At 45.9% G+C, this 16,458-nt stretch overlaps 2 protein-coding genes across 3 annotated transcripts in view; one reads left to right on the top strand and one right to left on the bottom strand.

Moving 5' to 3' along the window:
* The window catches only part of ANKRD42 (ankyrin repeat domain 42), a 22,358-nt gene extending 18,766 nt beyond the window's left edge, over nt 1–3,592 (top strand). For both annotated transcript variants that reach the window (XM_083609945.1, XM_083609946.1), the window contains exon 12: nt 469–3,592. In XM_083609945.1, the coding sequence (XP_083466071.1) occupies nt 469–618 (150 nt within the window). In that variant the 3' untranslated portion in view covers nt 619–3,592. The remainder of the gene's footprint in view (nt 1–468) is intronic.
* CCDC90B (coiled-coil domain containing 90B) lies at nt 2,392–16,458 on the bottom strand. The gene is made up of 9 exons (XM_083610176.1): nt 16,305–16,458; nt 13,990–14,109; nt 13,412–13,515; nt 9,455–9,556; nt 6,851–6,892; nt 6,663–6,734; nt 6,502–6,555; nt 5,119–5,233; nt 2,392–3,911 (listed from the first exon to the last, which is right to left on the bottom strand). The coding sequence occupies exons 1-9, from the start codon at nt 16,375–16,377 to the stop codon at nt 3,856–3,858; spliced, it is 738 nt and encodes a 245-aa protein (XP_083466302.1). The 5' UTR covers nt 16,378–16,458; the 3' UTR covers nt 2,392–3,855.

The following is a 16,458-nucleotide window of genomic DNA, read 5'->3' as shown; positions in this document are numbered from 1 at the left end:
GTGACTATTGCTCCTCTGGAAGCTACATACATAGAGGAGGCTTCAATTGCACTATTGTTTACATCCCTAGTTCAATACCCAACCTTGGCCTGCTTCGCCCATGAAAATAAGCCACAGTTAATAAATGGCTTGAATTTTTTGCTGCTCTCACTGGTGGTTCTGGAGCTTTTGGGTGGTGCCTGGTCCTTAACCATAGTTAAGGAGGAAGTCCAAGTTACCAGGTAATGCTAAACTATAATGTTAACAAAGGCTTATATGCCAACCTTGGTCAATGAATGACCTTTAACCATAAACTGAGCTGCTGGGCCAGGTTCACCCTTAGTGCAAAGCCATGCTTTAGTAAACCATGGTTTAGTATTATGTGCAAACTAGGCAAACCGCTGTGCTTTCCTGATGTTTAAGACCTTCCATTCCCCCCTCTTCAGTTAGCATGGCAGTGGGTTAACATTTTCAACGTTGCTTCTGCAGGGGGATGGTGATCTGAGCAAAGCGCCCTCCGATTGTGATAAAGCAGCCCCCGACACCAGTAGAGCAGCCCCTGAAGTTGCAAAGGAGAAAAAGAAATTGAAGAAAAAGCCCTTCTGCAGCTCCAGCGGAGTGTTTGTGAGACTGTACTAACAGAAGAGCAAAGGGTCTTCCTGGCCTCTTGCTGGAATGAGAGGGGAAAGAGTTTGGCTGAAAAATGCAGGTTCTGCCAGTGCTCTATCTAGGCTCTCAGCTACCCAAAGCAAATGCACTTTCTTCACTGAACTGAAAATATCTTCTCCATCAATTCATCTGGTACAAATGCCAGTTTTGATATAAGCTTAGAGCAGGGATGAAGACCCCCATGCCCCTCCTCAAGTTTTGGACTCCAACTCTCCATCTGCCCTCCCCAAACAGCATCTCAGTCGGGGTGATGGGAGTTGTAGTCCAGCAATATCTGGAGGGGCACAGGTCTCCCCTAGAGGCACGTGGTAGCAGGCAGGTTGCCATTACAGGAGAAGACCCCACTGAGATGCATTGCTAATTAAGAGACATTAGCGCTTCATTAAACTCTCTCTCTTTATATGTGTATATATATATAAATCTAATATCCACCTTATTTCTCAGCCAAGATTCCTAAAGTGGCTCTCAACCACAGAAAGTGGTTCAGTGTTATGCACAGTAATAACATGCACAATAAAGCCAGCTAAACAGACTGAGATCGTTAAGAAATGTACCCATCACATCCTGCAACTGCTGGAGTTCCAGTTAACTGTTATCAATGCTAGCCTATCGCTGAATAAAGCAGACATTGGCAGTGGTAAATGTTTGAATCGCAGTTCAACAAGACAGCCTGCAAAGACTCTATGCCCCCACAAGAGAGCCCCCAAAATGTAGGCAGCTCTTTTGAACCATTGTATCAGGGATGGGGAACCTGGATGTTGATGGACTCCAAGTGTGGTGTAGTGGTTAAGAGCGGTGGACTCGTAATCTGGTGAACTGGGTTTGATTCCCCGCTCCTCCACATGCAGCTGCTGGGTGACCTTGGGCCAGTCACACTTCTCTGAAGTCTCTCAGCCCCACTCACCTTGTGGGGGAGGAAGGGAAAGGAGAATGTTAGCCGCTTTGAGACTCCTTCGGGTAGTGATAAAGCGGGATATCAAATCCAAACTCTTCTCTTCTTCATCATCCTCCCAGAACATTGGCCATGCTGGCTGGTGCTGAAGGGAGTTGGAGTCCAGCAACAGCCAATGAATGTGACAAGCATCAGGCTCCCTTCCACACCTTGCACACACTCAAGCCCATGCTTGCATTGTAGGCACACACTTACACCATGCCTTACATTGGAATGGGGAACCTGTGGCCCTCCAGATGTTCCTAGACTCCAGTTCCCATCAGCCCCAGCCAGCATGGTCAACAGACGGGGGGGGGGGATGGGGAGTTGCAGTCCAACAAGAACTGGAGGGCTACATGGATCTCAGCCTCACCTGAAGCTCTTGCACAAAGTTGTGTGTGTGTAGCCCACTTCTGAGTACGCATTGGTGTGGCCTAGGATGATAATTCAACCGCAGTATTAGGAAAGAATAGGATTCCTCCCCCAAAACACAAGAGCTGCAGTTAGAAGCTCCCATATGCCACCCCCCAAAGCTGCTATTTGCATGGCACCAACCTTTGACTTACAGTTATGGATGCACCAGCCCACACCAGCAGAAAAGGACTTTGAAAAATAACTGCAATATGCAAGCATTCAGTGCTGGCAGAATTCTACCCAGGAAGTGATCCCAGCTGTGGTCTCTTGAGAGCACCACAAACCCAAACTCAATAAATTTGAGGTGTTTAACACCAAAAGCACAACAAGGTTTCAAGCATTCCGTAGGGGGAACTGCAGCCTGAGAGTTTTATAGAGCTAAAAAACGCAATAGTAAATTTCTTGTGGTTGAGTATGCATTTATTTTTTCCGTTATTTAGAAGAAAAAGTAAAGCTCTATACAGGCCCGCTCCTCCGACATCCAAAATGAGAAACTGAAAGCTAGGCTTTGGGAAGGAGGTGGGAAGACTCTAGCTGCCTGTCACAGCCCGTGAGCCAATGGGAAGCCAGCCAGCGGCACGGAAGGCAGTCCCTGCTCTGCTCTGCACCGGTTCAGCGCGGTGCACGGGAGCCGACCGAGAGGGCGGCAGGGGTCCATGGGCCGGTTAAACAACCCCCATGGGCTGCTTGTGGCCCATGGACCTTAGGTTGCCGACCCCTGGCCCAGCGCCTCGCTTACTTGGCTTTGGGAAGGCAGTGCAAGGCCTGGAGGGAGCGTCAAATGTTGGAAGCTGAAGGGGCACAGGCTTTAGTGAGCGGTAAGAGGCTGTGGCAGAGAGCAGTCCGGGCTCAGAGGCCGAAGCAGAGGTTGGAGAGGACTGAGGGCAGGAGGCAGAGATGAGGCAGGCTGCTGAAGAATCCAGGGGGTTTCCCCCTCCTGCTATGACCAGATCCCCTCTCCCCTGGTCTCCCAGAACACACAGAGAAATGAAAAGAGGAGAGATTGGTTGTGCGCAGACGCCATTTCCAGTTGCTTGGGAAAAAACCCAGGAGCGAAGGGGACATAGGCAGCTGTGGGGACCTTTAGTCCTCGCAACTGCCTCATTGAGTTGCTACTGGGAAGAGTTGCTAGCATCACTAGGCCTGTGCTGTTTTGGTTTCTTTGAATGAAGAGTTAACTTCACACCACACCAATATTTTTGCTGACCTGCCCCTGACTCCAGCTCCTGACAGTAGGTTCCCCATCAAATTGGGTTGCAAGATCATTTCTCTACTGCTCAGGCCAAGAGGAACTAGCGGGATCCACCTCATAGGAACACAGAAAGCTATACCTACTGAGTCAGACTGTTTGGGCCCTGTAGCCCAATACTGCCCACACTGACCGGCAGTGGCTGTTCAAAGTTACAGGCAGGGGAGCTTTTTCTAGCCCTAACTGTCGAGGATTGAACCTGGAACCTTCTGCATGCAAAGCGGAATCTCTACCGCTGAGCTATAGTCCTTCCACCTGGGAGGGTGTCAGAAAAACATACATAATGATGACAATGGGCATAGCAATCTCTCCATCAAATAAGCGTCTTCTTTTTTGGTTTTCTTTTTTTTTTTAATGTCCCACCCATAGATCTTTCGGCTTTGAGTATGTGGGAGCACCAAACCAGCCCTGAGAGATGCAAACTAGGTCAGGTTTTGCTCAGACTGCTGTGCCTGTAGAAAACACTCCCCCCCACCCCGGTTATGTGTTTAAAAACCAATACCCAACACAAAAGGCTTTGAAAGAGTCTGCCGGAGATGTGTCAGCCAAGCATGGTGTCGATTCAAATCAGAAAAGCGCTTGTTCTGTCCCTTGTTCCCGGAGGCTGGCTATTTCATTTCCAGAATCGGTAGAATCCCAGGGCGATGGCAAGACAAGTGAATACAGAGGCTGTAAATAAATACAAAAAGCCACACACAGAGAAAAAGAAAAGAGTAAGTTTGTGCCAAGCATCTCGGAAGGGTTTTAAGCTATGCACAAGTTGCTGTTTTTTGCTACTCACCAAAATATTACAGTGGAGCCTCCGTTTTTGACATACAGTGGTACCTCAGGTTAAGAACTTAATTCGTTCCGGAGGTCCATTCTTAACCTGAAACTGTTCTTAACCTGAGGTACCACTTTAGCTAATGGGGCTTGCCGCTGCTGCCACCACTGCGTGATTTCTGTTCTCATCTTGAGGTAAAGTTCTTAACCTGAGGTACTACTTCCGGGTTAGTGGAGTCTGTAACCAGAAGTGTTTGTAACCGGAGGTACCACTGTAATCCGTTCTGGAAGACCGTTCGACTTCCAAAACATTTGAAAATCGAAGCAGGCATCTCCGGAAGCATTTGCTTACGGAAAACTCAATACGGAAGCCGTGTGGCACGTTCGGCTTCCAAAAAGCGTTCAAAAACCGAAGCAGTTACTTCTGGGTTTTCGGCGTTAAAAAGCTGAAACATTCAACTTCTGAGACGTTCCAAAACCAAGGTTCAACTGTAAATGGTTCATAGTCTGACTCCTCACAACATCTCCTATTAATTAATTGATTAACTGAATGTAAACACCGCTTAAAACTTTAAAAACGAATCTCGAAACCTCCATGGTGATTTAAGCAGAGGCTCCAAGTGGCTACAGGTAGCTGGCTGGCTTCCCAGAAAGCAGAATAATAGAATCATGGAACTGCAGAGCTGGAAGGGACACCCAAGGGCCATTTAGTCCAACCCCCTGCAATGAAGGAATCACAGCTAAGCGCTTTCACTGTGAAAACACCAACAAGAAAAGCAACTCCATTTACAAAAAACAATTAAAAGAACATTTTGTATGTTAAAAGCAATTTCAAACCCAATAGAGACCGGGATGAAGATCTCCACCTAAAAGATCTTCAGTGGGTGCCAAAAAGGCAGCAGAGAAGGTGCCTGCCTGAGGTGTAATGGGAGGCAGCTCCAAAGGCAGGGGCCACCACAAGAAAGGCCCGGTTCCTACATCATGCAAGATAGGCCTCCTGAGAAAATAACTGTGTTGGGCTGGGTGCATAAGGGTGGGACAAGGCTTTTAGGCATCCTGGCTTTATACGTTTTACTCTTCTGGAACGTGATTTTTCAACAGCCCAGCCACATACCTGCCAAATAACGTATCGTTTCTAGCTTGTTCGATTCCATGAGTGTTTTCAGGGCTGCAATCTCGGCATCGATTTTATTGCTGACTTCCGTAACGGAGCTGTTGGTGCTCGAATCCTAGAAGGGAACAAGGCAAGCGATGCTTTCCATTGGAGATAAGGCCAGAGAGAGAGAGAGAACCTTTTCAGTGTTGGCCCCATTTGTACAATTCCTTCTCCTGCGAAACCCACCTGGTGCCAATGTTTATTATCCTTTTCGGGCCAGGCAAAAAAAACCACTTTTATCCTATCTGTCTTTTAAATATATTAAAACAAAACAAAACATGGCATTTACCCTTTTGGGCTGTGCTCGCCCTGGTGCAAACTGCCCCCCTGCAACTGCTTTCAGAAAATAAGAAGTTGTCTCAGGAGCTCCAAAAATGCAGCTGCACCAGGGCCAGGGCCTTTTCAGTGATGGCTCCGACCTGGTGGAATGCTCTGTCCCATGAGACTAGGGCCCTTCAAGATTTAACCTCCTTCTGTTGGACCTGTAAGACAGAGCTATTCTGCCTGGCCTTTAATTTGAATTCAGCCTGATCTTTTATTTCCCTTCCCTTCCCTCCCCCTCCCCTTTTATGAAAATCACCCGCTCTGAGACCCCACAGCTAATTCTCCCCTGGCCTCCTCGCTGGCCCAAGTAGGACCAATTCAGCCAGCTAGCCCTGGTGACTATCTAATGCTTATTAGATGGATTTACCCTAAATTGATTTCTGAACTTTGAATTTTATTGTTATTCATGTTTTTATACTGTATTTTGTGCTGCTTTTATAATTAAGTGTTTTAAATTTGTTGTTAGCTGCCATGAGCCCAGTTTTTGAACCGGGAAGGGCGGGTTATAAATAAAAAATTATTACTATTATTATTATTATTGCTGGTGGAAGGCAGGGAGGTCGGAAGTGGGTGGTACCCAAGTTCTGTCTCCCCCCCACATCCTCTCCCTTCTGAGTTCTTCAAGGGTGACACTGAGACTTAAGGCGGAGGAAACCGACAGTGAGGACCACCCTCTGGGCTGGATGTGAGTAAGAAAGCAGGAAAGTGGGTCCTGGCTGTGGGCAGACAGATATGGGTGGGGCAGTGGTTCCTTTGTCTTAATGGTCCAGCCTTCACTGGCTCCAAGGTAACACACAGGCTGGTTTTTAGATGGCTCAGTGAATGGTCTGCAAGCTTTGGATGCTGGAATTATGCTGAGTTGGCTCAGATCAATGTCTGGATGGGAGACCTCTGGAAACCTGAGAGCTTTCAATGGAAGGCACAATTTAAGTGTGTACACACACACACACACACACACAGAGAGAGAGAGAGAGAGAGAGAGAGAGAGAGAGAGAGAGAGAGACCTCAAAGACTTGCCTTTTTATGAAACTCTGTTGTGGCTTCCATGAGCTTTTTCTCCTGATCTGTGAACTGGAACGTTTAAAAAAGAAAAAGAGCAATATATGAAATTGTCAATTCTCAAAAAAGCTGGAGCCAAGAAAGAAGGAAGGGGTGCAATAATGAAAATAATTGCCCACCATGTCGGTCACTCTGCTTCTTTCCAAGTTTATGTCCAGCTTGTTTTCAGCTCGGATATGACTGGTTTCATTCTTAAAAGGAAAGACACCAAAAAGTACCCTTAAAAAGAAGAAGTCCTGAGCGATCGTGGGACCAGAATGTCTCAGAAATTGCATATTATCCTCCCTTCCACTCCTTGCCCACTTACCATTAGCTGCTGTTTAACTTGATCCAATTCAATCTTCATTTTCTGGGTATCAAGAAAGATTGGGGTGGAGGGAGGGAGAAGAAAACATCCCGGGTCAGCAGATGCTTAATTAAGAAAAATGAAAAGCAAAATGCTTATAGCAATGGGTGTGTGTGTGTGTGTGAAGATTTGGCAACAATTTTCCATGTTGCATGAAAGACATCAAATTATGAAAGCATAAAGGCAAAACTCGTAAGTAATTCATTGGAATTAACTCCCATGACAGTGTATATATAGGATGGCTGGCTTCTTGTGACCGTAAGAATACGGGGTAGCATCCAAAGGGTAAAACTGATTTAGAGAAGGGAGACAAAATTGAGAATCTATTAAGAAAAGGGCCCCGTTCGTTATGGACTGGTGTGATGAAAACACCAGAAAACGACGAACCATGCATCTTATTAGGAACACCATGCAGTGGTACCTCGGGATGTGAACGGGATCCGTTCTGGAGCCCTGTTCGCATCCAGAAGCAAACGTAACTAGCGACAGCACATCTGTGCACATGCGCATCGCTTTTTGCCGCTTCTGCGCATGACGTCATTTTGAGCATCTGCGCATCTGCGAGCGGCGAAACCCGGAAGTAATGCACTCTGTTACTTCCGGGTTGCCGCGGAGCGCAACTTGAATGCGCTCAACATGAAGCATATTCAACCTGAGATATGACTGTAAAAGCATAAGACCAGTCCCTTCACCAAGAAGTGTGTAACTTGCAAAAGGATCCGTAAAATTGTCACTGCAGAAGGAGAGGTTGCATTTTATAACACGTCTTTTGCTAAACCGGAATCCCCAATTTAACTTGTGCACATTCAGCTTTATGTGTATGGCAAAAAAAAAAAAAAACCCTTAACCAATTTAAAAGAGTCAGAAAGTAGGTGGAGTTCTGGGAAAAATGACTTTGGCAATTGAACCCAATAGGTTTTGACCAGTGGATTTTAACCAGTGTGCCGTGGTACCCTAGGGTGCCGCAGGCAACACTGGCCTCTGTTCCTCTTTCCTTCCCTCCCTCCCTCCTCTGATGCCCTCTCACGTCTCTGCCTCCCAAAGGCTTGCATGGCTGTTTGTTGCATCAGCCCCGGCTACAAGCTGTCAAGGCGAATGGTGCCTCTGGGGCTGGCCAGGGGGTGCTGGTTGCCAGTCCGCCAGCCCTTGCTGTTGGGAATGGACAACAGCAGGCCCCTGTGGGGCAGTGTGAAGAGGCACCTCTCTTTGGTGAAGAGGCCTTGGTCCTGTATATCTGAAGGAGCTGGTTGTTGAATGTCTGGTTGTTGACATTCCTGAAGCATTGCCATAGCAACAGTCTCCACCCTCATCGTTCAGCCCAGACACTGAGATCCAGCACCGAGGGCCTTCTGACAGTTCCCTCATTGCGAAAAGTGAGGTTACAGGGAACCAGGCAGAGGGCCTTCTCGGTAGTGGCGCCCACCCTGTGGAACACCCTTCAGATGTGAAGGAAATAAGCAGCTATCTTATCTTTAAAAGACATCTGAAGGCAGCCCAGTTTAGGGAAGTTTTTCATATTTAATGCTGTATTGTTTTTAACACTCGATTGGGAGCCGCCCAGAGTGGCTGGGGAAACTCAGCCAGATGGGCGGGATATAAATAATAAATTATTATTATTAATTATTATTATTATTATTATTATTATTATTTTATTATTATTATTATTATTATTATTATTATTATTATTATTAGAGGGGGGAGGACAGCTCAGTGACCAGGGGTGGCGGCAGCAGCTGCCCAGAGGACTCCCAAGGAGAGGGGAGAGGGGAGGAGGCTGAGGGAACACTCCCCAAGGGAGGGCGTCCGAAAAAGGGTGAGAGGCTGCCAGCTCTGCAGGCAAGGGGTGACATTACTGGGCTCCTGAACCCCACAGGGGTGCCAAAGAAAGAATGTAGTTGGCCCAGAGATGGAAGAAAGGAGAAGCAGCAACAAAAGAAGAATGGCAGACAAAACTGATGGAGTATGCAGAGATGGTGAAACTGACGGGAAGATCCGAAACCAGGAAGATCAAGTATTTTTAAAAGACTGGATTAATTTTATTTAAAAGACCACTGTAAACAGTTAAAATCATGGGCAGGGATGTAACGACACTTGTGGTATTCATGATGGTAACTATGGATAGACAACAGATGGATAATGGTAAAAGATGCAGAAAATTTAGTCTTAAATATAGAACCCATGGAGGGAGGGAAGGAGGTCTGAAGGTTCAAAAGAAGCTTTTATTTTAATGTTTGAAATGGTTAAAGTTAAAATGTATAAAATTGTGAAAAACTAATAAAGATTTATAACAGAAAAAAAAGAGAGAATGTAGTTGGTCAAGGGAGCCGTGGACTCAGAAAGGTTGAAACCCTCTGGGTTTTGACTATATTCGATTTTGGCTTTAGGCACGACCCCCAGAATGTAAGTTGTGGGCTTCCCGTATTATTTGTCATTTCTGAAGAACTAAATGTTGCTACTAAAACACAACAAGGCCAATTGCTGCATTTTCTTTGCAGATGAGCAGCCTTAAGTAAATGAAGAGAAAGGAAGGGTGACAGAGTAAATTGGTTTATTGGAGGAAATTACCTCATTCTCTGCTCTCAAGTTGGCAAACTCACTCTTCTCAAGAATGACCATGTCTTTTCGGATGGAGTCGAGATGAGCCATTAACTGCTGCAGAGTTATTTCCTAAATAGAGAAAAATAAGACCCACACAGATGCCCCAAGGCTTTTTGAAACACTTCCAATTCTTTTCGTAGAAAATTAAATTTTATTTCAGGGGTAGGGATCTTTGGCCCAGAGTTTTCTCGGCAAAGATCACCCATTAACTCGGTTTATAACTTTGGGGGTGGGCAGCCTGCATTTCCGTTTGAGGCCAGGGCTTTGTTGTGCTACAACTCCCATCACCCTCCATGAGCATTAAAAGCATGATGGGAGTTGTAGTCCAGCAACCTCTGCAAGGCATCCCATTGGCTACCCCTGCTGTAAGACAATATGGAGCTTGAGGGACCATTGGTCTGACTTGAGGACATGGCGGCTTCCCACGTTCCTATGAAATTACCCTGGAAACTGGGAAACCCTTCAGAAGTTGTTGCCAAGGAGACGTTTGGAGCTATGCGCTGAAAGTATGCACTGAAAGCAGGACTTTAAATCTCAGGCCTAGACTAAAAGGGTAAAGGGACCCCTGACCATTAGGTCCAGTCGTGGCTGACATGTTGTTGTGGCACTCATCTTGCTTTATTGGCCGAGGGAGCCAGCGTACAGCTTCCGGGTCATGCGGCCAGCATGACTAAGCCGCTTCTGGTGAACCAGAGCAGCGCATGGAAACACCATTTACCTTCCCGCCGGAGTGGTACCTATTTATCTACTTGCACTTTGACGTGCTTTCGAACTGCTAGGTTGGCAGGAGCAGGGACTGAGCAACGGGAGCTCACCCCGCCGTGGGGACTCGAACTGCTGACCTTCTGATCGGCAAGTCCTAGGCTCTGCGGTTTAACCCACAGCGCCACCCGCGTCCCTCAGGCCTAGACTACTGGGTGTCAAAAGGCAGGCCGCAGAATGATACACAGCACCACTGCACTTGAAGGGAGCAGCAAGCTCTAGGTCAGTCACGCCACACATGTAAAGCACCATGATACTACTTGGAACAGTCATGGCTTCCCCCAGAGAATTCTGGGAGCTGTAAGGGTGCCGAGAGTTGCTAGCAGACCCCTATTCCTCTCAGAGCTACGGTTCCCAGAGTGGTTTAGCAATCAATCCCTCTTCACAGGGAGCTCTGGGAACTGTAGCTCTGAGAGGGAACAGGGTGTCTCCTAACAACTCTCAACTACAGCTCCCAGAATTATTTCAAGGAAGCCATGACAGCTTAAATGCTATGACCGCTTCAGCTTTATAGTGTGAATGTGGCCTTCTCAATTCTACCAAATGTTCCATTTCCCCTGCCTAAGGAAAAGCACAGAGAAGTCTCACTGTTGGCTTTGGGCCTTTGCTTCTCAAATAACAACAATTCCAAAACGAGCACAGCATTCCTTTTTCTGTCATGAATTTTTAAAAATCCTGGTAAAAGCTTCGGAACTGTTGGAACTGCAACCTTGCAGGCCCCAGGGCTTCCTAGTTTGGGTTGAGAAATAAATTCATGCTTGTGGAACAACAATGTTTTAGATTTCACGCCTGGTTCAGGGCTCTTGCGAAGTTTCCTCCAAAACTGTTGCTCTGTGTCAGAACCCAGTAAGGCACGTTCACTTAGGAGTAGTTTGCAAACAAACAGAAAAGCGTTTGCAAACAAAAAGGAAACTTCCAGATCCTTCTACCATGTATGTATTTGGACAGATCCTAGGAAGCTTTTTATTAAGCGAAATCTGAACAATAAAGGGACAACGCTGATCTGTTTCTTTTATAACCCCTATTATTATACTGGGAAGAAGGCAAGATTTCCATAAACTATATTTTATTCATATCTATATCTATATCCAAGGACGTGGGTGGCGCTGAGGGTTAAACCACAGAAACTAGGACTTGCCGATCAGAAGGTCAGTGGTTTGAATCCCCGCGACGGATCGGCCGCATTTTGTTGGCTGAAAGAATGGCTGCTTCTTGAAAACACAGACATTTTGGATTTAGAAGGTTTTAATAATGTTTTTGGGTGGCATGCATATTTGTGGTACGACAAGGTTAAAGCTCATAAAGCATTTAAAAACCATATTGTCAGGAAAGCATTGTTTAACGTCTGGTTAAGATATAAAGACTTATTGGAGAATAAAACCCCAAGGTGGTTGTCACCAATGGAGGCAAAGGCACTGAAAAAGTCCAATATGGAGGCCAAATGGCCGAAATATTGGGAAATATTGGAACAAGAAGGAGATAAATTGAAATTGCAGAGTTTTGAGAAATTAAAAGATAAGGTGCGAGATTGGCTGCACTATTTTCAAATAAGAGAAGCCTATAATATGGATAAAAAAATAGGTTTCCAGGTGGAAAAATCCAAATTGGAAACTGAGTTGTTAGAACCCAAAACTAAAATACTTTCAAGAATGTATAACTTGCTGCTAAAATGGAATACGCAGGATGAAACAGTTAAATCTGCTATGATTAAATGGGCACAAGATGTTGGCCATAACATCATGTTTGCTGACTGGGAACAGTTGTGGACCACAGGTATGAAATTTACGGCATGTAATGCCCTAAGAGAGAATATTATGAAAATGATATACAGGTGGTACATGACACCAGTCAAGCTTGCAAAAATCTACCATTTGCCCGACAATAAATGTTGGAAGTGTAAAGAAAATGAAGGAACATTCTTTCACCTTTGGTGGACATGCCCAAAGATTAAGGCTTTCTGGGAGATGATATACAACGAAATGAAAAAAATATTTAAATATACATTCCTTAAGAAGCCAGAGGCCTTTCTCCTGGGCATGGTGGACCAATTGGTGCCAAAGAAGGACAGAATTTTCTTTATGTATGCAACAACAGCAGCAAGAATTCTTATCGCAAAGTATTGGAAGACACAAGAGCTACCCACCCTGGAAGAGTGGCAGATGAAGGTGATGGACTATATGGAACTGGCGGAAATGACTGGCAGAATCCGAGACCTGGGAGAAGAGTTGGTGGAAGAAGACTGGAAGAAATTCAAAGACTATCTTCAGAAATACTATAAAATTAATGAATGCTAAAACTGTGCTTGGATTGGTAATAAGTGGTAATTAGTGATAAAAGTTAATAAGATTATGCAAAAAAGGCATTGATAATTGGTTGAAAATATTGATATAGAATATGTTATGGTATAAAGCTTAAATATTTGAAAAAGGGTAAGAATTTGCTGAATTAAATATCTAAATGGGAATACAAAAGGGGGGAGGCGTGAGGAGGTCAAGAACATAAGCATATGAATCTGAGGTCATTGGGAAAAATGGATTTGTTTTATTTTTTTCTTTGTTTAAATTTAATCTTTCTTAATTAGTTGTGATTTTTTCTCTGTATGTTTTTTGTGTTTCTTTTTTCTGTAACTTATGGTTTCTTATTTTGAGAATTTCTACTTTTCTTTTCTGTAAAACTCTAATAAAAATTTATTTAAAAAAAAAAATGAATCCCCGCGACGGGGTGAGCTCCCGTTGCTCGGTCCCTGCTCCTGCCAACCTAGCAGTTCGAAAGCACATCAAAGTGCAAGTAGATAAATAGGTACCACTCCGGCGGGAAGGTAAACGGTGTTTCTGTGCGCTGCTCTGGTTCGCTAGAAGCGGCTTAGTCATGCTGGACACATGACCCCGAAGCTGTACGCCGGCTCCCTCGGCCAATAAAGCAAGATGAGCGCCGCAACCCCCGAGTCGGCCATGACTGGACCTAATGGTCAGGGGTCCCGTTACCTTTACATCTATATATATTGCAAGTGGCTTGGAGAGTGATGATGACAAGGGAGAGGGACTTCTCTGTTGCAGCTCCCTGTTTGCAGAACGCCTTTTCCCCAGCAAGGTCTGCTTACAGAGACTTCCCTGACATCTTCACAGTGCCAGGGCAGGGAATGGGGCAAAGACCTCTTCTCACCTGCTGAGCCTGGGTCACCATATCTTTGTAGACTGTATCCAAGCTGAGAGTGGACAAAGACGTTAACGCCGCCACAATGGTTTCAGCCTGCTCTTTCCCAAACCCTGCAAGGGTAGATAAAAGCGCAACATGTAAAAGGGGGACTTTTCCTAAAGGAAAGGTTGGGGAATCAGTGGTCCTCTGGGCATTGTACTACATCTCTCATCTGACCATGGGCCATGTTGGCTCGAAGGCTTCCCAGAAGAAAATGTGTCCCCCAGGCTGCAAAAGGCTCCCCCATCTCAGCTCTAGATCAAATATTCCTGCCTTCAGATAAATCTGGGGTAGAGGCAAAACCTGACTTCCATGCTGGAGCCTGTGGCTCAATTTCTACTGAGAAGTTTGTACCAATTCAGGCTACAGAAAAGGAGCAGCTTTTATATCTGTATATATACTGGTGAAACCAATTGCTCCTTCATGCACAAAAGATCCCTGCACACAGAAAGCTAGACATTCAGGGAAACTGATTTGAGGAATCCTTGTAGGTTCAAGCAGCATTGTTCAATTTGCACTGTTGTTCGATCACGCCCTTTGCTCACCGTGTGCCTCTAGATCACGCACTAGATTATGGGTGTCAAAAGTGAGTTTTCTTTGCTCCAGTGGTGTTATTTCGACTCTTCTTACGTCGTATGACTTCACTGGAGAAGTGGCAGCAAAACCTGAATAGAACAAGGAGTTTTAAACCTCTGCTTATATTTCCAAACAGTTTAAGAGCATTCCATGGAACCCATAAAAAAGCCCAGTGGTGCAATCTTACACGCATTGCCTTGAAAGCAAGTCCTACTGTGTTCGGTAGGACTTACTGTATTTTTCGCTCTATAAGACGCACCAGACAACAAGACACACCTAGTTTTTGGAGGAGGAAAAGAAGAAGAAAAAATATTCTGAATCTCAGAAGCTAGAACAGCAAGAGGGATCGCTACGCAGTGAAAGCAGCAATCCCTCTTGCTGTTTTTGCTTCTGGGATAGCTGCGCAGCCTGCATTCGCTCCATAAGACGCACACACGTTTCCCCTTACTTTTTAGGAGGGAAAAAGTGAGTCTTATAGAGCAAAAAATACGGTACTTCCCAAACAGCATCTATAAGATGACAGCTTAAATCTTTTCAGCCCCAGGAATTTTCCAAGCACATGCACCAAAGCATCAATTCCAACATCCTTAAAAAAAAAAAGTCAGTATACTTTATCCCAAACTTCCCCAAATTTCTGAGAGTTGCCTACAAACTAGAGGCCACCTTGCTTTCAGCATTCAAAACAGCTGAACTTTTAAGAGCAGGAAGTAGTACAATTTTCCAGCAGTTAATTGGCGAGTGAGGCAGCAATACAGGAACCTGCCTTATGCAATGTCAGGCCACTGGCCCATTTAGCTCAGTATTCCTAGAATCACAGAGTTGGAAAGGAACCCCAAGGGTACTCTAGTCCAACCCCAGCAATGCAGGAATCTTAACATGCATTCCCCCATCCAATTTGAAACCATACTGGACCCTGCTTAGCTTTGCAAATGTGCTAGCGGTTTTACTGCTGTACCACACTATCGCCTCTCCTCCATATCGGGCACTATAATTCTACAAAGGTGTGCCTCTCCAGAAACAGGGATGTCAGCTATTGCCTACACTGACTGGTAGGGCTTCAGACGGGTGTCTTTGCCAGACTTAGTTGGAGATGCCGGGAACTGAACCTTCTGCAAGCAAACGACGTTGCTCTACCGGTGAGCCTATGTCTCCTTCCCTACAGTATGCTTTGTACTGGAGATTATTTGCCCGCCTTGCATAGTATGGTCTATGCCATGGGTAGGCAAACTAAGGCCCGGGGGCCAGATCCGGCCCAATCACCTTCTAAAGCCGACCTGCAGACGGTCTGGGAATCAGTGTGTTTTTACGTGAGTAGATGTGTCCATTTTTAAAAAATGCACCTCTGGGTTATTTGTGGGGCCTGTCTGGTGTTTTCACATGAGTAGAATGTGTGCTTTTATTTAAAATGCATCTCTGGGTTATTTGTGGGGCATAGGAATTTGTTCATTCCCTCCCCCCCAAATATAGTCCAGCCCCCCGCAAGGTCTGAGGGACAGTGGACCGGCCCCCTGCTGAAAAAGTTTGCTGACCCCTGGTCTATGCAGTGATGGGTCATGAGGTCAGGGCCAGAGGGAGTGGCCTCTGGATAAAGACTGAGCAAGATGGTAGCGATTTGGAGTGTCCTGGGTCGGCGTCAGCTGACCTGCAGCTGCATAGCACTTTAGCCAAGCCCCTGCCCCAAGCAGCTTACAATATAATATTAGACACAGCACAGCAAAATGGAGAGAAGGAAACAGCAGTGGGGTAAACAGGGAAGCACGTATCCGATTAATAGCTGCAGCTTTCCGACAACCGTAGTATTATTATTTTAAAAATTAGTATACCGCCCTTCAACTGCAGATCTCAGGGGCGGTTCACAGCATAAAAAATACAAGAGAAAAACACAAACAAAACACGATAAAAGCAAATGTGCAAGGCACACACGTTTCCAAATCCAAGTATTTCGGGGAAGGGTCATAGCTCATTTGCTTTGCATGAAGGAGGCTCATAGGTTGGGCTGGGAAAAGACCCCTTTCTGAGATCCTGGGGAGCAGCTGCCAGCCAGTGTAGGCAACACTGAACTACATGGTCTGACTCTGTGTTCCTATCGCCTCTTTTACTTTCCCTTTTTAGGACAGCACTTCAAAAACACAACAACCTGAGGGTGCGCTGTTGAAAAACGGATCGTGGGAACAGGACGCAGGGCAACACGCAGAAACAAGCCCGACTGGATGCCCTGGTTCTTACTCCCGAGTAAATCCACACAGCCAAAGCGCTGGGCCAGGCGGAACTAGAAGGGAAATACCTCTCTGTGGTGCCGAGGATCCATTGCTCCACCGGACCAGGAGCCTCGCACCTCGCCCTCTAAAGCCCAACATCTTCCTAGCGTCTCCGCGCACGACTCTTGGAAAGAGAAGCCGCACTGGGGATTCCCACTTCCGGCCTGGAGCCCAACGGGT

The sequence above is a fragment of the Podarcis filfolensis genome (genome assembly GCF_964270895.1).
Source record: "Podarcis filfolensis genome assembly, chromosome: 4".
Classification (NCBI taxonomy): Eukaryota; Metazoa; Chordata; class Lepidosauria; order Squamata; family Lacertidae; genus Podarcis; species Podarcis filfolensis.
The sequence above is the reverse complement of the archived record's forward strand: the minus strand, read 5'-3'. Positions and strand labels throughout refer to the sequence as shown.

What these genes read in the sequence shown, in the direction of transcription:
- CCDC90B (XM_083610176.1), bottom strand. Translation starts at nt 16,377, where the DNA reads ATGTTGGGCTTTAGAGGGCGAGGTGCGAGGCTCCTGGTCCGGTGGAGC. An exon ending in ATCCTCGGCACCACAGAGAG is followed by an intron (nt 14,110 to 16,304) that starts GTATTTCCCTTC and finishes TGTTCTATTCAG; the next exon opens with GTTTTGCTGCCACTTCTCCA. An exon ending in GAAGCAGAGTGACCGACATG is followed by an intron (nt 6,556 to 6,662) that starts GTGGGCAATTAT and finishes TAAACGTTCCAG; the next exon opens with TTCACAGATCAGGAGAAAAA.